General features: G+C 46.0%; 1 protein-coding gene across 7 annotated transcripts in view; it reads right to left on the minus strand.

The window, feature by feature from the left end:
- Nucleotides 1-22,933, minus strand: part of MICAL2 (microtubule associated monooxygenase, calponin and LIM domain containing 2) — a 233,885-nt gene that overhangs the window by 129,584 nt on the left and 81,368 nt on the right. For all 7 annotated transcript variants that reach the window (XR_006341165.1, XM_043902882.1, XM_043902873.1 and 4 more), the window contains exons 4-7: nucleotides 12,175-12,382; nucleotides 8,081-8,197; nucleotides 6,325-6,426; nucleotides 3,031-3,186 (exon numbers count right to left, since the gene is read on the minus strand). Coding sequence is in view for 6 of the 7 variants with exons in the window: in XM_043902882.1 (XP_043758817.1) it covers nucleotides 3,031-3,186; nucleotides 6,325-6,426; nucleotides 8,081-8,197; nucleotides 12,175-12,382 (583 nt within the window). In the remaining variant the exon portion in view is untranslated. The remainder of the gene's footprint in view (nucleotides 1-3,030; nucleotides 3,187-6,324; nucleotides 6,427-8,080; nucleotides 8,198-12,174; nucleotides 12,383-22,933) is intronic.

Below are 22,933 nucleotides of genomic sequence, written 5' to 3' on the forward strand. Positions count from 1 at the left end.
TACTTCTTCAGTGCCTACCGTGTGTTAGGAGTCCTGCTTTGTCTCATTATAGGTCTCATTATTTATCTGCAAAATATTTGTGTCAGACAAATTTTGAAGATATACAAGGCTGGCAAAGATAAAGTCGAGTGCTGGAATTTACCCAAGTCAACACAGCCTTCATAGTCCCACAAAGATACTATTTTCTATTTAAATTGAGGTATACCTTTGTGCAGGTTTAAGGTGTTCAACATACTGATTTGATACATTTATATAATGCAATACAATTAAGCCTCTATTTCTTTTAAAACTCACAAAGCTCTTCGGGGCTGTGGACCAGCATTTCCAAGTCAGAGCTGAGCACGTGCTGCAGAAAGGCACAGTGCTGTCCGTGGCATGGCAGTTAGGTGGCAACAGAACCAGGATTTGAACCATAGTCTGTCTGAATCCAAGTCCTGTCCACTGTTTCCTCCATGTGAACAGAGATGCAAGAGCTATGTGAATTCCCCAAAGACTAAGAGACATTCCTACCATCCTCCTGTTACGTGTGAAAACCCAGGTGGCTCTGGTAGAGCAATTCAGAGGACTGGGTTGTATCTTTTTGTACTTCCCACCAACTGCGAAAGACTAATTTTTAGACTAGGTTTCTCCATTTAAAACAATGCCATAAAATAACAACTTAGCTCAGTGTTTCTCAAAGTAGGATCTCTAGCCAGCAGCAGCAGCAGCATCTGAAAACGTATTAATGCAAACAACTAGGGCCTGACCCCAGCCTACAGAATGGGAAACTCTGGGGGTCTGGCCAGCAATCTGTGCTTGAAGAAGCCTTACAGGTGATTCTGATTCACCCTCAAGTTTGAGAACCACTGGTGTGGCTTCTTAGGAGAAAAAGGAACAGGTTTAAGGCAACTTAGCAGTTATCACAGAGGCGTGCTGGGTAACCATGGAAACCCCTTTATTACCGTTAAATAGGAAACAGCCATCCATGTGTAGGGCCCCCCAGAGGATCCAGGAAATTCACTGCCCTCACTCTGTGAGGGCATTGTTGTCGAAAAACGGCCAAAGGTGACGACCGCAACAAAGTGTAAAGGAAGCTCATTGAAATATTTGGAAAAACACACTCAATATCCTGTCATACTTTATATTTGGTGGTTTGTTTATTGTCTTGGTTTTTGAGGGGAAGGGAGGGCTGGAGAATTTTTAAATCATTCAAAAGGGCATAATACGCTGGAAGGAAATATTAAAAAAAAAAAAATAATGCCACCATGGTGACACTCAGAAGGTCATGCAGTGGACACACATCACTGTGGACAGTGAGAGGCAGAGTGTGGCTCAATAACTAATCCCATTCCTAGAAAAGTGCCTTACTGAAATAATCAAACAGCAGTTTTATCAGTAACAGTAAATAACTGAAAAGTTTGAATCAGAAGCCTGTAAACTTTTACCGTAAAGGGCCAGAGAGTAAATATTTTGGCTTTGAGGGCTATCTGGTCTATGTTGCAAGCCCTCATGGCACCAAGGTAAACAAACTGGCCTGGCTGTATTCTAATAAACTTCTATTGATGGACGATGAAGCTTGAATTCATAAATTTTAAATTTTTCCTTTAAATTTCTTCTTTTGCTATTTCTGCAGCCATTCAAAAAATATTAAAATCATTTTTAGGTTGAAGGCAATACAAAAATGCATGGCAAGTCATGGTTAGCCAACCCCTGGTTTAAATGCTTCAGCAGTGAGTGACAATAAATTCACTGCATGAGCTATTCCAAACAAACCTGACCATCAGGAGGACTGGGCACAATGGGCAACTTTTAAAATGTGATGCTGAATTAGAAAAGCAGAATAACAGTACTGACACTATGGTGAAAGCTCCAGCCATGTAAAAAGTCAGGATGCCAGTGGAGAATTACCGAAAAGGATTACATGACAATGATTGTTACTTGCTGGGTGTTAATGATTTATTTTTAGTATAAAAGTTTTATTTAACATTGTTACACTGCCTTTTCAAGGAGAAATATATATATTTCAAAGTCAGGTTAAAAAGAAAGGGAAAAAAATCTGAATTTTACTCAATTGGGAACAGGAGTTTCACCCTTCTCCCTCAGCCTGCATCATTTTTTCTCCACTATACTTACAGACCACCTGACATGTTAGTAATTGATTTGCCTGTTGATGCTCACCCCCCACCCCCACAACACCTATAGAATATAAACTCCGAAAGAGGGATTTTTGTTTGTTTTGCCCACTCCTCTATCTCATGCCCTTGGGAAATGGATGATAGGTGTTCAATAAATATTTGTTGAGGAAACCAATGAGTCCTTTCTTCAAGTCCCACGGTTGAGAGACAACCGATGCCCTTGGGTGTTGCGACCCACCCTCCACATCCCTGACCATCCCTGGAGGGAAGGGCAGCTGGTACACTGGTAAAAGCACCTAGGCCTCTTTCTGGACCACCCACAGGTTACTGGCTGCCCACCAGAGTGCTCCTGGAACCCCACACTGCCTTAGGGCACAGATTCCCCAGCCTGTGTCAGGATGCTTTATGTGGCTGTCTCTCCCCAGACAAGGAGCCACTACTGGGAGAAGACCATGTCCACCTCAACTGTGTAGCCCATGAAGTTGAGTGCAAACTCCAGGAGATGGTAAGAGACAGAGAGGGCTGGCGTGGTGCAGTCCATGGGGTCGCAAAGAGTCAGACACAACTTGGTGACTGAACAACAGCAAATATGACAGGCAGTCAGTAAATGTCTCCTGAGTATAGATGGTTAAATAAATAAATGGTTATCTATTAACCATTAAATAAATGGTTATCTATTTTCATGGACAGCATCTAGAAATTTCCCTCAAGAATCCTTTCTGTCCCTGAAGGAATTCTGTCCATTATTATCCTAAAGAGAAACCCCTCCTTCCACTATACCAGAGTGAGTCTCTCGGTCCCAAGAGCTAGGAAAGCCAAGTGCCCGCACCCCTCCCCATTCCACTCCACTCCAACCCCTATACAGAACAGAGAAGCATGAACAATAGCCTGGTTTGGAGAAATGTGAAGGTCCCACCTGTTTCTTCTTTAAGATCCTGAAAAAATTTCTGATTGAAGATGAAAGCCACGCCGCTAATCTCTTCCACCTTGGCCTCAGCCGTGCTGTTTCTGTTGATGAAGTTGGCGGTGATTGCAATAGCCAGCTTCCCACGGAATTCTTTTCTTCTGAACCCTGTGTGAGGAAAAGGGGAAAAGTGAGTCTTTCTTCTGGATTTGATGTGAAAACTGGGAAAGATTACTGAGAAAGCTACTCTCAGATGGCCCATGGGACAGTGAAACCAGAATTTTGGATCTAGAGTATAGAGGCAGACAGAAATGCTAAGGTTTGTCTCTGAGAAAGAAACCCATTGGAGGCTTTTCTCAGTGGAATTTTTTCCTTCCCCCAAATCTCTAGGACCAGTTATCCTGGTTAGGCTTCCAAAGCAACAGTGTGCTTCTCCAGTGGACAATCACAGGGCTCATCCTTTAGAACAGGGGTCCCCGACCTCTGGGATCTAATGCCTGATGATCTGAGGTAGAGTTGATATAATAATAGAAATAAAGTGTACAATAAATATAGCGCCCTAGAACCATCCTGAAACCAACCCCACCACCACCCATGGAAAGATTATCTTTAGAAGAAGCAGATACAGACATTGCTACAAGGTAGTCTCATGAAAGACCCACATGCAATTTAAACTTACACAATTAAAACTACTGTGTTAGCACTTTTCATGTTTTTCCCCATTTGCTAAGTAGAATTATGAGATTGAATTCCTGTGGAACAGAGATTTTTTTAACAGATTCTCTTTCAGTCTCCAGTCCAGCGACTGGCATTTAGTACTCACTCAATATATGTATAATGGGTAGATGGAATTCCAACTTGCAGTTGTTTTAGTTCAGTGACTAATTGAGGTTCTTATAGTTTTCAGTGGTGTACATTGAAATCACTTTTTTAATGGCTGTAAGAATTCTGCACCCAATTACAATGTGTTTTTTTGTTGTTGTTGTTCCTTTTCCCTCACATGCCAACCAGCAATTTCAGGATAGCAGTGGTGTGTCCTACACTTCAACTCAATTCTGACACTACCTACATGGAGATAACATCAGATCCCACAGGTTAAGAGCTCAGTCCCACTGACAGTCCTCTATCTCAGATGCCAGTTATAAGCCCTTGTCGCCACCAATGCTTCTGACTAACCAGCTCTAGATTGTAGGTTCAAGAATTCCCTCCTGGGTTTGATTAATTTTCTAGAGTGGCTCTCAGAACTCAGAGAATATCTTACTAAATAACTCAGGATCAGCCAGGTGGAAGAGATGCTTAGGGCAAGGTGTAGGGAAAGCTAGAGCTTTCATACCCTTTCCAAGCATGCTACTACTCTCTGCAAACCTTCACCTGTTCACCAACCCAGAAGCTCTTGACACACTTTCCTTTGGTTTTTTTTTTTTTTTGGAGGCTTTATTCCAGACACCTGAGTGATTAAATCACTGGTCACTGAGGTCCATCTCTAGACCCTCTCCCCTCCCATGAGGTCAGGGGATAGGATTAAAATTTCCAACCCTCTAATCATTTTTTTGGCTCCCTGGGCAACCAGTCCCCTCCCTTTCTTAGGTGCTTTCCAAAACTCACTTCATTAACACATACTCAGATGTGGTGGAAAGGAGATTGTTATGAATAACAACACAGCCATTTCACATTTATGGCTCTAAAATGTTTTCAGGAACCACAGACAAATATCATAACAAAAGATGCTCCTCTTGCTTTTTTTTTTTTTTTTTTTTTTTTGCTCCTCTTGCTTTTATCACTCAGGAAATTCCAAGGGTTTGGGGCGCTGTGCCAGAAAGGGGACAAAGACCCAGATATATTTGCCTTATTATAAATCACAATATCACAGGCGATTACACACAGGATCACCAACAGGTGGTTCTGTTTCAATAGACCTTCTAATCCCCTTACTTTTTAGCATCTATCTTTTCCTGCAGTCCTGAATTTCCTTTCCACCCCAGCCCCAGGTACTGACTGCTGTTTACTTAGCTCAACTCAAGGCATTTGTCTTGCTAGCAGACAAAACCACTGTCTTCAGCACCAGTGGGGGATTCCCCTCCTCTTTGCATATGCTAAGCCTCATGCTAATGCTAAATCGCTCCAGTCCTATTCAACTCTTTGTGACCCTATGGACTGTAGCCCTCCAGGCTCCTTTAAGCAGCAGATTCTCCAAGCCAGAAAACTGGAGTGGAGTTGCCATGCCCTCCTCCAGGGGATCTTCCCAAGCCAGGGATCAAACCTGTATCTCCTGCATTGGCAGGCAGGTTCTCTACCACGAGCAAGGTGATTCCCAACTTCTTTGCCAAAAATCTCTTTGATTAAAAATCCTGAGTTTCTGTTCAACACTCCTTCATTTTGGTTCTTCATAAACTAACAGTACGATATTCAGGTTGGCAGCTTAAACATTTTTTAATCGATATCCAATATTGATTGCTTGGGGTGGGGGAGTGGGTGTGGAAACGGAGAGAGAGGAAAGGAGCAGCACTGTGCAGTAGGTGGGAAGGGCCTTGGCCAGGAGGACCGCACTTCTGAGGTCTGGCAGATCAACCCTAGCTCGGGGAGGGTGTTCTGTCCTCAGTGAAGGTGCCCTCCCTGGCAGTCATCTGCAGGCTGTAGCCTTTGAGCAAGGCAAGCTTGAAAAACAGACCTGTCCTCAGCCCAAGAGATGCCATGGGGGACCAGTTGGTCTTCAAACCGGGGTCCTAATAGATTCTAGATTCTCCCCTAAAAAACGTGTTATGCTTCCAAACTTAGAAGCAGAGGGTGGCTTTATTCCTTGACAGTTTGGGCTAAACTTATCTTACTACCCAGCAGTAAGCATGTTGTAAAGTTATGAGAAGAGATGAGGTTCTCCTTCTAGGGTATTATACTTCACAGTAAACCAATACCATCAAGAGTATAAAATGATTCTCTTAGTTGGAAGTATGAAAGTACTTAGCACCCTGGCTTGCACACTAGCAGGTGTTCAATAAATGTATATTGATTTTTTCTTTTAATTTCCATGGTGCTTAACCTTTAAAAAGCATTGTTACATATGAGTCTTAGACCAGTCCTTATAGCAATGTTCTGAAAGGTCCTACTATTCACAAATTACTGAGCTTCAGAGAGAATTAAATGGTTTTCTCTAAATGCTTAGCCCCAAGCAGAGCAGGGCAGTTTGCCCTTCTATCAAGACCCCCAATCCAGCTTTGGCACCTACCATCTTACACCCATTCTCCATGACTTTCCTGATACACCCTTTCCCACCCCCATCCCTCCATTCTCAGCCCCAAGAAGAGTCATCACCTTCCAGCGTGTTCCTGCGGCCATCCGCGCCAATGATGACATCAAACTCAAATTCCGACAGAGGGTGATCTGCAGGGAGAAATTCTGCCCGCCAGCCAATTTCTGCCAGGACAGAAAAATGAGATGAGCTGGCAGTGAGCAATGGAAGGACAAAGTGATTACATGCCCCCTGTGTTGGCCATGAGAAATGGACAATGCCACCAGGTACAGGCACCCCAGGCAGAGGCTCCAAAGGAAAGACCCAGACTGTTCAGATTCACACTTGAACTTGGAGTCCTTCTGGCTTAGCTTCAGTTCAGTCCAGGAAGAGGTAAACCAGCAGTGCCAATTCCATGCCTGGTTTTACTGGTCTCTATAAAGGCTGGGAGTCTATGAAACAATTTTCCGGTGAAATCTTGCTGGTTACCCATAATTAGGATTTAACACACACTAGGGATCTGGGAGGGTTTCTCTGGTAGCTTAGCTGGTCAAGAATCTGCCTGCAGTTCAGAATACCCTGGTTTGACTCCTGGATTGGGAACATCCCCTGGAGAAGGGGCAGGCTACCCACTCCAGTAATCTTGGGCTTCCCTGGAGGCTCAGAAGGTAAAGCATCTGCCTGCAATGCGGGAGACCTGGGTTTGACCCCTGGGTTGGGAAGATCCCTGGGTCTGTTTAATACCCTGGAAAGGGTATGGCAACCCACTCCAGTATTCTTGCCTGGAGAATCCCCATGGACAGAAGAGCCTAGCGGGCTACAGTCCATGGTGCTGCAAAAAGTCAGAAACAACTGAGCAAGTAAGCACAGCACAGCACACAGGGATCAAAGTCAAATTACACATGTTGTCCTGCCACAAGAGCCAACTAATGTCTCCCCTAAAATGTCAATATTCTGGGCAAAGGACAGGAGAATTCAGGATTGTAACCTGTGTATGAAACTACAAGGTCTCTGACATAAAACTCGACCCAAAATTGAAAGCCCTGTCCAGCAGCAGAAGAGTTTGATATTAAGATATAGAGGCATCGTGAACAAACTCTGGCCATGGTGAATATAAAAGATCAGAATTTTTATAAAATACTAAAAGGGACAAGAGAAAAATTACTCAATATGACATACCTAAAATAGATGAATTTTATGATTTATAAATTATTTTTCAATAAAGCTTAAAAATATTATAGGCCAAATAATATTTCAAATATTTATTTCACATTTGCTCTCAAAACTTTATTTTTCTTTACTAGATTTTTAAAATATCATACAGGTACAGTAAGTATATCCACATATCTGTGTGTACACACGGCTTGAAGAGCATGTGGATGAATTTTATCAGATAACCAAATCTATGTTTTCTTTCCTACCTACTACTTAGACTTCATCTGTCAAAGTACTGCCTCCTAGTGACAGGGTAACCAAATTACAGGTTTAATGTGCGTGTGTGTTCAGCTGTGTCTGACTCTGCAACCCTATGGACTGTAGGCCACCAAACTCCTCTGCCCGTTGAATTTTCCAGGCAAGAATACTGGAGTAGCTTGCCATTTCCTACTCCAGGGGATCTCCCCTACCCAGATATCAAACTCATGTCTCTAATAAGTCCCCTGGGAGCTGAAGAACAAACCGAAAGTGACAGCAATGGTCCAAAACAGTAAAATATCCTTTGATGGAATTATGTCAAACAGCCCCAGAATAATTCTTACAGAATCATCCTCTGGGAGTTGCAAATGTTGTTTCCATTTCACAATATTTGATTTCTAGACCAAAAGGAAAATTATACTGTACTTTGATTTTCTTGATCTTCAGGAGGCTCTAGAACCTTCACAAACTCCACATTCACATGGATTTCAACTCCCAATATCAAGGCCACCTTGAATAGGATGAGCTGCAACTGACGAATACCTGTTAAAAAGGAAGTTGAAAGAGATGAACTGTCATGAACAATGTCTGAGCGCCTCTTGTATGCAGAACATTATCTGATTACCATATGATTTCTGAGCCTAACAATATAGAGGCATACCTCATTCTATTGCATTTTGCTTTACTGCACTTTCTAGATATTATGTTTTTTTACAAACTGAAGGTCTATGGCAACCCTCCATCAAGCAAGTCGACTTGTGTCATTTTTCCAACAGCATCTGCTCCTTTTGAGTCTCTGTGTCACATTTTGGCAATTCTAGAAATACTTCAAACTTTTTCATTATTATTATATTTGTTATGGTGATCTGTGATCAGTAACCTTTGATGTTTACTATTACAAAAAGCTTACAACTCACTGAAGGCTCAGATCATGGTTAGCATTTTTTTTTAGCAATAAAGTATTTTTAAATTAAGGCATTTACATTGCTTTTTTATACCTAATGCCATATGCATATACACTAGATAGACTACAGTATAGTGTGAACATCACTTTTACATGCACCGTGATTCATGTAACTTGCTTTATTCAGTATTTGCTTTGTTGTGATGGTCTAGAACCAAACCTGCAATTTCCCCAGGGTACGCCTGTACCAATAACGATCATTACTGAGCACTGATTATGTGCCAAGCACCCTGTGTTCTCTCAGTTAACCCTTCCAGTGGCCCCTTGGGATAATTCCTCTCGTTTCAGAGGTGAGAAATCGAGGCTCAACAGGACTGTGACTTGCTCAGGCTCACATAGGAGCAAAACTGGACTGTGGATCCAGATCCATCTGATTCCAAGACTGTGCTCTAGCTGTCAGGTGGGCGACACCCGCTATCATGAGGGTGACCCTTTTTCTGCTCCTTCCTGAGCTGGGCTGTGGGTTTGACAAGACGAAGATGGAAAGAGAAGTAAACAGTGAGTAAAGAGTGAATACGTACAGTCAGAGAGTAAATGGCTTACTCCGCCTAAGCTCTCAGCCATCCCTGGTAATGGGTGGAGTGGGGAATCCTCCCCACAAAGCTAGACTCATGGTTTCCACCTCCTACCCACTCTCCCAAACTCTCCCAATGAGTGGCTCCTTGTTTTTCCATTTTGTCCCTGCCACTGAGCACAAATGGGCATGCCTCCAAATACATTTCTGAGAGCACAAAGTCTCAGATTACCTGTGGGCCCCTCTGCATTCTGTGGGCGTCACTCACTGAACATGTATTGGACATCTACCATCACGCAGTGCCATGGCAGGCCCAGGAGATGTGGGACCCCATCGGGTGGAGGAAACATGGGGAAATGGAACGGGGCAGGGCCTGGAGGTCGGGGGCAGCGGGGTGGCAGAACGGGGTCTGAGAGGCAGGCCTGAAAGCCAAGGGAGAAGGGACCAAGAATACTGGGTCCTATGGAGAGATTAAGAATAGGAAGACTGCAGGAGGCCAGGGCACGGGAGTCAGGGAAGCTTCTGGAGAGAATCCCTTTAGCACAGTACTGGGGAGAAATCAGACCACAGTGGAAGCCGGCATGAGTGGAAAGTGGAGGCAAAGTCTATGTCCCCTCTTTCTAGAATGAGTACTTTGAGGTGAAGAAAGGTAATGGGCTCTATCAGAGGCCTGGAGGGGCTGAGTGAGGCAAAGGCAGGGGAAAAGGAGAGAAGGAAACTGCGAGCATCTAGGCTTGGAGAGGAAGTGACCAGTTATGCCTCTGACTTCGGGGTGAGAGGAAGGAATGGGCACTTGGGTAAAGGAGAGTGCAGGAGGAGGAAGGAGAGGGACTGGCGGGGGTGGGGGGGTGGGGGGTGTTCCTGCTAATGGCTTCTCTTCTGCAGAGCATCGGAGGGAAGCGGATGGAGGGAGGCCATCTGCTCAGAATGAGGAGGCTGTGGTGGAGGCTTGGGACAGCCACGGTGGGAACTGGAGGAGGATGCTGACACAGGACCAGCGGAAAATTGCTGAGCAAAGCTGAAGACCAGGTCACAGCTGGGGCTGGAGACCATGGCCAGTTTGAAAGGAAGCCAATCAGCTGGTGCTCAAAGAATCCATGCCAGGAAATAGGCCATGGGGGCGGGAGGCTTCTCCTCATGGTTTCAAGGTTCCTAGTCTATCTGGTTTCGGCACCCAGTAGGTCCTCAATAAATTCTCCCTGCCTCCCTTCTCACAGGTATTAGAGCTGCCCTTGACAACGATCACTCTGAACTTGGAATCTCAGTTTCAGAGTCCTGCCCGTGTTTCCACACACAAGAACCAGGGGTTAAGTGGGGTCCCCATCAACGGAGCCGTGAGGGGCCCCCTGGCTAGAAAGGCAGCCTGGCAGTCCTGAGACCCCTTGAGGCCTCCTGGTGACAGCTCTGCCTCTCAGGAAGGCTTGGTGGGAAAGTGGTGCTTAATGTTGTCATTCTAAATTGGTACCAACATACATTCTTCCGTGGGTGGTAAGGAATATCCAGAAAGCTGACACTGCAGCCTTCTGGGCAAATCCAAATTTCTTTCCAATGGACTCTTGGAATTTTCTCATCTCAGGGCAGGAACAAACCCTGGGCCACTGCTGGTAAGGTCTCCTGTATCTGACTAAATTACACCCTGTCTGGCTGATAATTCTCTCCAGTTGTTCTCGCCCCAGGCCCACACCCCTTTCCCATCGGTGCTGTCCTCATAAGAGCACGGGTCTCAGGGTTCCCCTTTCACTCACTGGTTGGAGATCGCAGCCCTGGATTCATTTGAATTTGGGGATTCCGGCTGCCTCTTGCTCACTGTACCCCGCTGGATGCAAAGCGCTTCCTGAACACCTAGACCAGCCAGGCACAGTGATAAGCACATTTCAAACATGACCTCGTTTAATCCTCTCAGCTCTCTTGGTAAGCAGGCATTGATCATATTTAGGGGAGACAAAAGTGGGGCTGGAGGAAGATGAGAAATCTGACCCAAGTCACACAGAAGATGGACCCAAATCTATTCAAACCCTTGAACTCTCCCCACAATAGTAACTCCCCTGACTTTTACGAGTTATGATTGCTGTATATAAAATGACTAAAGGCTCCTTCCCTGGTGGTCCAGTGGCTAAGACTCCAGGTTCCCAATAGTGTGGGCCCGGGTTTGATCTCTGGTCAGGGAACTAGATCCCACATGCCACAGTTAAAGATCCTGAGTGATGTAAGTAACTGGTGCAGCCAAATGAATTAAAAAAAAAAAAAAGACCTCTTTCCTGTAAAGCATGAGGAGGAGGGAGGGGCTTCTCTCCCAAAGCCTGCCTGCAGGCTCTCGAGAGACCCAGGCCTAAGCAACACCAGCACAGGAGACGCCTCAGTGCTCACTTCACCCTACTAAGCATTCAGGGATGGCCTGGGACCCAAAGTCCACCTACCCAATCCCCCTCCTTTTCTGGATGGACCCCCTTCAGGGTGGCCTCTCCCTTTCTAAAGCTCAAGGAAACCTCATACAGGATCTGTCAACTGTGTCATCCCTCTGCTCTAAATCCTTCCCCACTCCCCCAGACTGGCAACTCCATGTCCCAACTTCCATTAACCAAGAGACCCCCTGACAATCTGGCCCATTGGGTGGTTTTATGCGACTCCCTCTTCTAAGTGCCTCTGGCAAGTCTGATTATTCTATTACAGCACAATTTATTGTTGACAAAATCTCAGTGATTTCCCTAAGAGTGTAAATGATATGACTTACCTCTGCCTCTGTTAACCATATTTCATTCACTCATTCATTCAACAGAAGTGCACTGAGCATCTACCATGTGTCAGGCACCATTTTGTGCCCTAAAGATGCTGTGCTAAGACATACCATGGTCCCTGGCCTCATGGTGTTTCCAGCCTAGTGGGCACAGCACAGGGTCTGGCACTAAATGTCTGTCGGTTGGATGTGAGGAGCCCCCAGAGACTTGCAAGATGGAATACCCTGGGGATTCCACAATGTGGAGGAATACCCCACCCCAGGTCAGCCCCTTCCCCACATGGGGTGCCACCCCTGGCTCCACTCACTGATATGGTCGATGGAGCCGGCACAAAACTTCCCATAGAACTTCTTGGCTCCCAGGCCTCGCAGGTCATGGATGGTGAAAGGCCAGAGGTGTAGCACGTTGTTCCGGGAGAAGGTGTCCCTCTTCTCCACCACGACCACTTTGGCCCCCAGGTAGGCAAGTTCAATGGCAGTGCGCAGACCACACGGTCCTCCCCCAATGATGAGACACTGAAAAGGGGAGAGAGGAGAGAGACACTCAGTGGCCTCTAGCCCTGCGGATAGAACTTCCTCCCTAGTCAGCAATGTAACTGGGGAGCAAACCCACATGCACCCATATTAACCAGCGAGTGCAAATCGAACACTTATTAGGATCCGCCATTCATATATCCCATGTACATTACCTGTGGGTTTACCCCACACCAATCACTGTGCCAAATCCCGTGAAGAATGCAGAGTCCATGAAGGACTCGGGGAAGGCACAGTAAGATACACATGAGGTTCAGAGTCAAACTGAACTGGGCTTAAATCCCAGCTCTGGCATTTAACCTGTTAGTTCAGGTGGAAGGAGACGAGGATACTTTAGGGGAAAGGAGAGAAAGGAGACAAGGATTCATCTGGAACTAGATGCTGAGAGTCTGCAAAGTCAAGCGAAGGGGTATGGTCATGGTCCTGAAGGCATTGGGACTGTGTGGGCAGCAGTGACAGGACTAGGATTCTGTCCAGTCCTGAACTAGGTCTCAATGGATCCTGCAACACTGAACAAGACAAGGGTCCTTCCCCAAGAAAGCTACAGCCATTTAGGAAAGAAGAGAAGACACATAATGACCTAACCAACTACTTATACTGGGGAAAAGCCCTTCTATTCAAATAAAATCTTACGAGCATCACTGCTCCAAAAAAAAAACAGGAAAGTGGCGGTCGGTATTCTGGCTGACAGACCCCTCTCCCAGCAGCCCACCCTGTCCCCTAGACAGGTCCCAAAGCACCTTTAAGAGTCAAGAGTTCAACTTGGGATGGGGGTCTAACTAACTGGGGATACCCCCCAGAGTCACAGAGAAGGGGATCTGCACCCACACATCACTGCTTGACACCACACAGGCATCTGGAAACATCCCTTCTGCTCAGGATCAAACCTTATCTTAAAAAAAAAAAGCATTCCCCTTCCCCTAGCAAATGTTCCATCATCCAGTTATCACTCATCTGGGGCCTCCAGACTCCCAAAGGGAAACTGCAAATAAGCATATCAGAAGCTCCCACACCACAATCAGTGTGGCTTACTCGCTGGAACCGTCCAGAGAGTTTGTGGAAACTCTGTTAGAGGAAATGAAGTCACCACTGAGATACAATTCACTCCAGAGACAGGCAGCGGGTAGGCAAAACCTAATGCTTCCTTTCTGGTTGGAGCTGGCTACAGAGAAGCAACTCCCCCAAGTGCAGCTCTCTTCTTTATCTCACACCCCAAACAGCTCCTCCAGCTCGGACATAGCCAGACCATGACGGGCATCTCAAAGCAAGACTCCAAACCCCGATGCTCTGAGGTTGGCTTTGGGGTTAAGTCTGGACTCACTGCATTTCTTTGCAGTTAGCGCATCTTTTCCTGTTTGCTGAGTTCTGTCACTCCAGGGCCACAGACGGAGTGGGGCGGGAGGATGTGGGGTGAAGAAAGGCAGGGAGGGGAGGAAGGGAGCCCTGTGCATTCTTCCATCTCCCAGGCCTGACCCAGCACTGCTCCCAGGGCAAGGCAGGGGTTCCTACTCCCACCAGCTGGGGGGCTGCTGTGCATTTCTCATGCAAACAGTAGCTGGCGTGCCATCTCTGGCCCTCTCAACTAAACCTGAAATCCCACCATGAAAGCTCGGTTTTCCCACCACCCTGGGTCCCAGCTCATACTTTGGAGCCTGAAATTTCAGAGACACCAGTCATACCCAAAGCAAATACCAACAAGCCTAATTATATAAAGGGAGAAAATTTGGTACAGATGTTATCAAGACAGGAGAGAAGGCTTGCTGGCCAGAGCCAGGCCAGTTCCTTCAGGAACACACTTGTTATGATTAACATGGGAACTCGGAGTTCTGACAAGAAGCTGAAAACCATGGCTGCTCCACGCCTGGGCAGAGGAGCAGGTGAAGAAGAGGGTTCTCCTGGCCTGCCCACAGCTGATGCTCTGGATGGTGGGGATGGTGGGCCTAGTGCAAACAGGCCATGTGTGCAAAGCATTATGATAACTCAACCCAAAGGAACTCTCCACCTTTCCCAGACGCATCTGGGCTTCACTGCTGAGGATTCCATGCCAAGGAATGAAAATTTTTCTTTAAAAGTCAGCCCTGAGGCTGAGCCCCAAATTAGATTGTACATTCCTCCCACAGGCTCTGTCCTCAGTGCCACCCCAGAGCTGAGCTCCATGTGTTATAATTATGTGCATCTGATTCCCAGGCCAGCGTAAAAGCTCCTCAAAGGCTATCTCCATGTCCAGTATGGGGCCTGGCACACAGGAGGCCTCAATAAACATTTGATCGATGAAGGAACTTCCCACACCCTCAAGGCCCACCCATCTCTGGCTGTCTGACTGTAACCGGGATGTTCGATTCACATCAGCCAGGGTTTATGTCTGCATTTCCCACCCAGGCTGGGGGAGCTGGGGTCTGCCAAGGCCACCAGGATCACGGACGTCAGCAGATCTGTGTGCTCAGGCGACATAAATTTATTACACAGTGGGGAGCAGGGTAGATCCAACACCAGCAGGAAATCCATTGTATAGATAAGCTTGGCCGTGCTTAGACCTCCACATTTGTGGAGAGAGACAAATGCCACATGGAAAAATCAGCTCTTTATTTATCAAAGGATGGGAAGAGGGGATGTGAGGCCTCGCCCACTGTCAAGGCACCGCCTGGACAGGAGCCCTGTGCCCTCCCAGGGGAACCCCCAAAGCACTACTGACTTCTTGGTAACATGGTGCATCATCCATCCCACAAGTGGTGGTGGGGTGGGGCGGGGTGGGGGGGCAGTGTGGTGCGAAGTGGAAAGTGTTGGGACTGCGCCAAGAATGCTAAAGGGATCAGTCCCCAGAGGGAGCCGCCGAGAGGACCAGGGGCTAAGCTAGGGGTTAGCAGTCTAGAGGCTTGATTTCCGCTTTTGAATTCTGTCTCCAGTTTGTTTGGGAGCTCTGCATGCAGACAGTCCAAGGAGGTGGGGCGCAGAAAGCCAGCACTTGGAGGGAGCGGGCAGACCAAGGTCTGCCATTTACAAACTCACTCACCCAGGCTCTGCAGCTCCTTGAAAAGGATGACTATAGGATCTAAACTATATCACGCCCAGCATGTTCTACTTGCGAGGCACTGTCCTAATCATTCCATCTATTTCATCTTCCCAACTGCCCTATGAGGTAACTGTCATCACCACCTCCACTTTGTAAATGAGGAAATTGAGGCATTGAAAAGTTAACTTGCTCTGGGTACTATTATTGTCCCCATATTTGAGGTAAGAAGTGGAGGCAAAGGAAGGTCAGAAATTGCCCCAAGGTGGGTCCCCTAATGAGGAAGTGGTCAAGTTTGGACACGAACCCAGGCCACGTGGCTCCAAAGGCTGAGCTCCGAGCTGCTTGCCTGACCATGAGGCCAGGTCACAGGGGATGTGTTCAGGAGTAAGTGAGGCCAGCTTGGGCTCCTTCCCTATACAGGGCACACCTTGGCCCTCCAAAAGGAGCCGGGTTCAGGCTGAGTGCACAGGGCCTCTGCCCCGAAGCCCTGAGTCCGCCTCTTGGCTGAACTTCATGTCCATCCCTGGGGTGGAAATTTACAGGCCGGATGGTGCTAAAGCCCCTGCAGCTCTCGGGAAGCCACTCAGGCAGGTGTGGGCAGTGGGGGGTCAGGCATGCACACTGGCAGCCTCTCTGGTGCCTCTGGAGACCTGGCAGCGAGCTGAGAGACGCGATATCACGCGTGGTGCCGTCTCCCTGGTAGCGGCGGCCCTCCCGCATGCTGGCCCGCAGGCCAGCTCCCCGGGCAGTGCTCTGGGTCCAGGGAACGTGCCCTTGTGTTTCCTGGTGTGGCTTCCTAGCCTCACTGGCTCTTAAGACGGGCCGCTTATCTAAACCCAGACAGGAAGGCCCTGACTGTTACTGGGTTACCATGAGTGCAAACAGCTCGTTCAGAATCACAGGGCAGAGAGTTATCAAACCCAAGGTGCCTCCCACCCATTTGCTGGCCTAAGGGGCCTGCGCTCACAGCCCCATGGGAAAGGGGAGCTCACGAGAAATGCAGCCACCTACAATTCTAGCCTTGGATGGAGAAAGCTCTGTGTGGCGGGGGTGGGGATGGCCAGACGGAGCTCTCCATGGCAACTTCAAAGGCCACTCCAGTGAGGAGCAAACCCTCATCTGACTTGACAGGGCCCTGCCCTGATCTGACTCTCCTGTATCTGGGTCACACCCAGCTATTCCTGAGTAACAATTACCCACTTACTAACCTCAGAAATTCACAGAGAGGAAATGAAGAAAGATATCCTGTTCTCCCTGTCTGCTCTCAAAAAAATAACACGAATTCCTCCGAGAAACATTCCATTCCTCTGTCCCTCCCTTTCAGCCTGAGCCGGTGCTCTGACCCGTTTGAGCAATTGTAACTGCTGAGAGTGGGGTCTGGGTTCTGGGGGACAGTTTCATTTGCAAACATCTTACCCCTGGGCCGTGTAAGTACACTCACGTTGGACCCTGGACTTGAGAGTCAGAAGTGCAATCACCAAGGCTGTGCTTCCTGCCTCTGGGTGCTGTTCATACCTCCCTCATCTCCTTCATTTAAGGCATGAGTTCCCTGAAGTCTGGGCATGAGTGCTGCCAAACCTCCCCTAGAGATCAGCAGTAAGTAAGCCCATGACTCCTTTCATTTCAGATGCCAAAGTACATCATCAACAGTGCCAACTCTGTCCCACCTTTGCAGGTGTCTGCCCATCCCATAATGGGAAGAGTAACAGTAAAGATAGTTTTCATAAGAGCAATAATAAAAATCAGAGCTCCCACTTACTGTCAGCTTCTATTGCACTAAGCAGTTTGTAAGATAGGCACCTCATTTCTTTCCTACAATAACCCTGAACTGGGCATTTGGAAGATAAGAAAACTGGGGTTTGGGAAGGTAAACTTGACTGTGGTCACAGGACTAGGGTTAGAACAAACCTTGGATCCCAGGAGTTGTACTTGAAATCATGATCATGTATTAAAATTCTTCCAGGTTTCCTTGGGCCTTATTATGAATTAGCATGTTCCCTTCTCAGCTAACATATGTAAGACCCCTGAGTCCCCTCTGTGGGTGGCAAAAGAAGCAAGAGAAGGTGCCTGTTCCCAAACCTCAGGAGGCTGTCTGATTGGGGACCAGAGAGAAAGAGAAACAGGGCCCAGAAATGCTAGATGGCTTGGGACCACCTGCAACTATTGGAGGTGTGTGTGGAAGGGACAAATTTGGTTATGAAAAAGTCCCATCAGAAGATGGCCCAGGAGTGGAGAACTGAGGCTGAGGACTCAAGAGAGACAGAAGAAATGTCAGGCTGAGAAAGAGGGAGGTGACTTGGAGGGGGCGGCGGGGGGGGCCAGGCTGAGCTCAAGTGAGTCTGCTGTTGTGTGGGACAAGAAAGGGCTGAAGGGAAACCAGGCAAGGGACAGAGAGGGAGCCAGATGGTAGAAGGTCCGGGATGTCAGATCAAAGGATCTGAATGGTTCCCCCCACCATTCCTAGTGGGCTATTATGGGTTTGGAGTAGAATGAAAGTACTGGTTTAGGACAAGCAGTTCCAGAGCAATAAAAAAGACAGTAAGGAGAGAAAGAAACCAGAGGCAGAGAACCAGCACTGCAGCATTTGAAACAGACTCACTCTCTGGAATCTCCTCTCTCCACCTTGGCCACAGATGCCCATGCATCTCTACTAGCTCCCCTTGTCTTCCTGACCTCTACACCCGGTAGCACCTGGGGCTCAAACTCCATCTTCTTCCCTTCTTTATTTTACAGCCTCTTTCCATGGCTTTAAGTACCATCTTCATGCTGATGATGCTCAAAATTGTCTCCAACCCCTAAACTCCTAGACTCAGATAAACAACTGCCTGCTGACATTCTCAGCTGCTCTAATAAGCATCTCAGATGTCAAACCAGACCTACGATCACACTCTTGATCACACATCATCCCCCACCACCCCCACCCCCTGCTCCTCTCCCAGTCATGGTCATCTCAGTTCATATTTATCCACTTCCCACTTTTCCAGCTCCTTGAGCCAAAAATCTGGATTCAACCTAGATTCCTTTTCTCTTATCTCAAACCAATCGTGCCAATAAATCCTGTTGACTCTACTTTCAGAAAAGATTCTGCCCCTGATTAGTTTCACCTCCTCCATGCTGCCACCCTGATGCAAGATGCCGTCCTCCTCCGCCCTGATAGCAGGACTCCTTACCTGGTCTCCTGCTTTCACTCATGTCCCCTTACAGTCCATACTGCAGTGGTCCTTCTAAAGTCAGGTCACGTCACACCCAGTTCACAACCTCTGATGTCTTTTCATGGCACACAGAACTCAAAATCAGACTGTCTTACGGCCTCAAGATCCTACGTGACCTTGCCCTTCAATTTCCTTTCTGTCTTCAGCTCCTGCCCACCCCCGCTCCCTTTCTGCACTCCAACCACAATGGTCTCCCTAAGCACACACAGGGTCTTTTCACTTGCTTTGCCCACTGTCTGCAACATCCTTCTAAATATATATATACACACACATTTATTATATAAATATATATAACTTTTATAATTCAAAAAAGGAAATATATTGCAGAATATATAAAGGACTACTTTTACTTTTCTTTATATTAACATCCAGTTTTCCAACATTATTTTAAATGTTTGTAAATATTTCCAGTATCTACTTAAATATTTTTCCATTATGGGCTTTTTTGTTTGGTTTTATTTTCAGTCTAGTAGCTTTACAATATTTTTTACAGTATCTTATTATAAAACTTTTAAAACTAATTTTTAAAAATTGAAAGAATTTTAGTGAACACCCAAATACCCACCACCTAGATTCTATGATTAGATTTTATACTCCTTGCTTTATCATATGTCTTATCATCCTTCTACCTCTCTACTTATTCATCAGTTGATCTTAATTTTTGGTGCATTTCAGTGAAATTGCTGAATCAGTACATTTCTTCCCAAATGCTTCAGGATGCAAATCTAATTAACTAGAGTTCAATAATTATTCAGATTTTTCACACTCTCTCACCATAAACAAAAATAAACTTCAAATGTCTTAAAGACTTAAACATATGACATGGCACCATAAAACTTCTAGAAGAGAACATAGGCAAAACATTCTCTAACATAAATTATACCCATGGTCAGTTTCCCAAGGCAATAGAAGTAAAATGAAAATAAACAAATGAGACCTAATTAAACCTACAAGCTTTTATACAACGAAGGAAACCATAAACCAAACAAAAAGACAACCTACAGAATGGGAGAAAATATTTGCAAATAATATTTGATTGCAAGGAGATCGAACCAGTCAATTCTAAAGGAAATCAACCCTGAATGTTCACTGGAATGACTGATGCTGAAGCTCCAATACTTTGGCCACTTGATGTGACGAGCCAACTCATTAGAAAAGACCCTGATGTGGGGAAAGATTGAAGGCAGGAAGAGAAGGGGACAATGGTTGGATGGCATCACCGACTCAATGGACATGAGTTTGAGCAAATTTCAGGAGATGGTGAAGGACAGGGAAACCTGGTGTGCTATAGTCCATGGGGTCGCAAAGAGTCAGACATGACTGAGTGACTGAACAACAACAAATTTGCAAACATTGTAACTGACAAAGGCCTAAGTTCCAAAATACACAAATAATTTGCATAAGTCAACATAAAGATGAACAACCCAACTGAGAAATGGACAGAAGACCTAAAGAGACATTTCTCCAAAGAAAAAATGCAGATGTCCAATAGGTACCCGAAAAGATGCTCAGCATCATTAATTATTAGAGAAATGCAAAACAAAACTACAATGAGGTACCACCTCATAGAGGTCAGAACGGCCATAATTTAAAGTCTGCAAATAAATGTTGGAGAGGGTGTGGAGAAAAGGTTACTCTGATACCCTGTAAGTTGGAATATAAGTTGGTGCATCCACTGTGGAAAACAGTATGAAGGCTCCTCAGAAAATTAAAAGTAGAATTACCATATCATTTCAGCAACCCCCCTCATATTTTACAGACAAAACTCTAATTCAAAAAGAGACATGCACTCCCATGTTCACACCAGCACTATTCACAATGGCCAAGATATGGAAACAATTTAAATGTCCATCAATAGACAAATGGATAAAGAAGATGTGGTACAGATATACAATGGAATATTACTCAGCCATAAAAAGGAACAAAATAATGCCATTTGCAGTAAAATGGATGCAAATACAGAGTATCTACTATATGAAGTCAGAAAGAGAAAGACAAATATCTTATGATATGATTTATATGTAGAATCCAAAATATGACACAAATGAACCTATCTATGAAATAGAACAGAATCAGGGACATAGAGAATAGACTGGTGGTTGCCAAGGGGGAGGCAAATAGCAGAGGAAATTTAGGATTAGTAGATGCGAACTGGTACACACAGAATGGATAAACAACAAGGTACTGTATAACACAGGGAACTATATTCAGCATCTTATGATAAACCACAATGAAAGAAAACATTTAAGGAATGCATCTATGTGTATAATTGAGTCACTCTGCTGTACGGCAGTAATTAATGCAACATTGTAAATTAACAATAAAAAATAGTGAAAAATAATTATTAAGTTTTTTTTTTACGTTAAAATTTACATACAAAAATGGACACATCTAAACACACCATTTGATGTGACAATTTACAATACATGTTGCTTCTTATAGCATTGGTTTTCTCCCCATCAATGGTCTTTCTTCAGTGGATCTCATAAGTTCTTAGCCCTGGGCTCTGATGCTGACATCTTGGTGTACACAGTTATCAGCAAGGAATTTCTATTCATGGGGGGAGGGGTTGACCAGCCAGCTGCCTTGACTCTCTTTCCTTCAGTTGGAACAGCAAAGTCCATGGGCCCTTCCAAGACTCCAAAAAAGGGTGTTAGGAATCTCATATTCCTTTATGAGGAATAGCGTGACGAGCCTTCAGAGATAGGCTGAGTCTAGATATATTCAAAGCTAAAAACTCTAGGGCCAGTTATAATCCATATGTGGGGGGGGAAGTAGAGCTAAGATACACAATCTAGCCTCCAGAAATAGATACACAAGTTCACATTTATCACTTTCTGTCTTTCTTTTCAGTTGCTTAGTGAACTTTTGCTTTTAAACATTACAATGATAATAGCCAGCACTCAGAGTCCTTTATTCACAACAACTCATAACCACCCTGTCAATTTCACAGCTGTAACTTTTAAGAGCTGGATCCAGGATTCAAACTCAGGTGCCTAGGTCCAGGGACCATGACTTTAATCAGTTGGTAAAGAATCTGCCTGCAATGCAGGAGACCCGAGTTCAATCCCCGGGTGGGGAAGGTCCCTGGAGAAGGAAATGGCAACCCACTCTAGTATTCTTGTCTGGGAAATCCCATGGACAGAGGAGTCTGGTGGACTACAGTCCATGGGGTTGCAGAGTCGGACACGACTGAGCAACTAAACCGCCACCAGAGACCACTGCAGGTAGTCAGGGAGAGACAGGATGCAGGCAGGGAATGCCCATGCCCATCACTGCTCCTTTTATCAATGAATTTTAATTTCTTTTTCAAGTCTCTCTGACCTCCAGTGGCCTCTTCAAAAGTAGAGATGTGTCTGACTCACCTGGTCAAGCAACCAGCCTGACCCAGGTTAAGTGTTCAGGGATGAATAGGGGAAAAAATGGGGTGAGAGTGTCCGGCAGACCCTGAGTATATTCCTGGTACCCCCGGAGCCAATCTATTATGGTGGCAGTGAGAGCGGCAAGCACTGGCAGGACCCGGGAGGAAAACTACAGCAATGGCAAGGTGCCCCTTCCCATCCAGGACTTAGCAACATCTGAAAGGGGCCAACATCATGGGTAACTCAATCCAGTGAGAAAGGCAGAACAGGCTATGCACCCACCTACACTTTCCCAGCCCAGAAAAGCCAGCCAGGGCTGGGACCAGCAGCTGTCAATCCACCCAAGGTCAAACATTTCCACTCAACAGGTGCCAAGACTGGGAGCCACTTGAGTTCAGGAGAAGCATCTACTGGGTATGTCACATATGCCAGACCTGCAGCAGATGCTTTAAGTAAACCAGCTTATTTCCATTGTGAAAGTGGCATTGCTTGCCCTGGTAGACAGTTGAGAAACTGAGATCCAGAGGTCACATGACTTAATAAAGCTAGCATTTCTTGAAGTCTAACTCTATGTCAAAGAAAAGAAACTTCAAAGGGTTAGTTACTCAATCATGTCCTACTCTTTGCAACCCCATGGACTGTAGCCCGCCAGGCTCCTCTGTCCATGGGATTCTCCAGGCAAGAATACTGGAGTGGGCTGCCTGTGTCAAGCACTGATCTAAATGCTCCAGATGTATTAATTTATTCAAACCTAACAGCAACCCAGGGGCTTCCCTGGTGGCTCAGACGGTAAAGCGTCTGCCTGCAATGCGGGAGACCTGGGTTTGATCCCTGGGCCGGGAAGATCCCCTGGAGAAGGAAATGGCAACCCACTCCAGTAGTCTTGCCTGGAAAATTCCATGGACAGAGGAGCCTTGTATGCTACAGTCCATGGGGTTGCAAAGAGTCG

The sequence above is a fragment of the Cervus elaphus genome, chromosome 1, assembly GCF_910594005.1.
Source record: "Cervus elaphus chromosome 1, mCerEla1.1, whole genome shotgun sequence".
Lineage (NCBI taxonomy): Eukaryota > Metazoa > Chordata > Mammalia > Artiodactyla > Cervidae > Cervus > Cervus elaphus.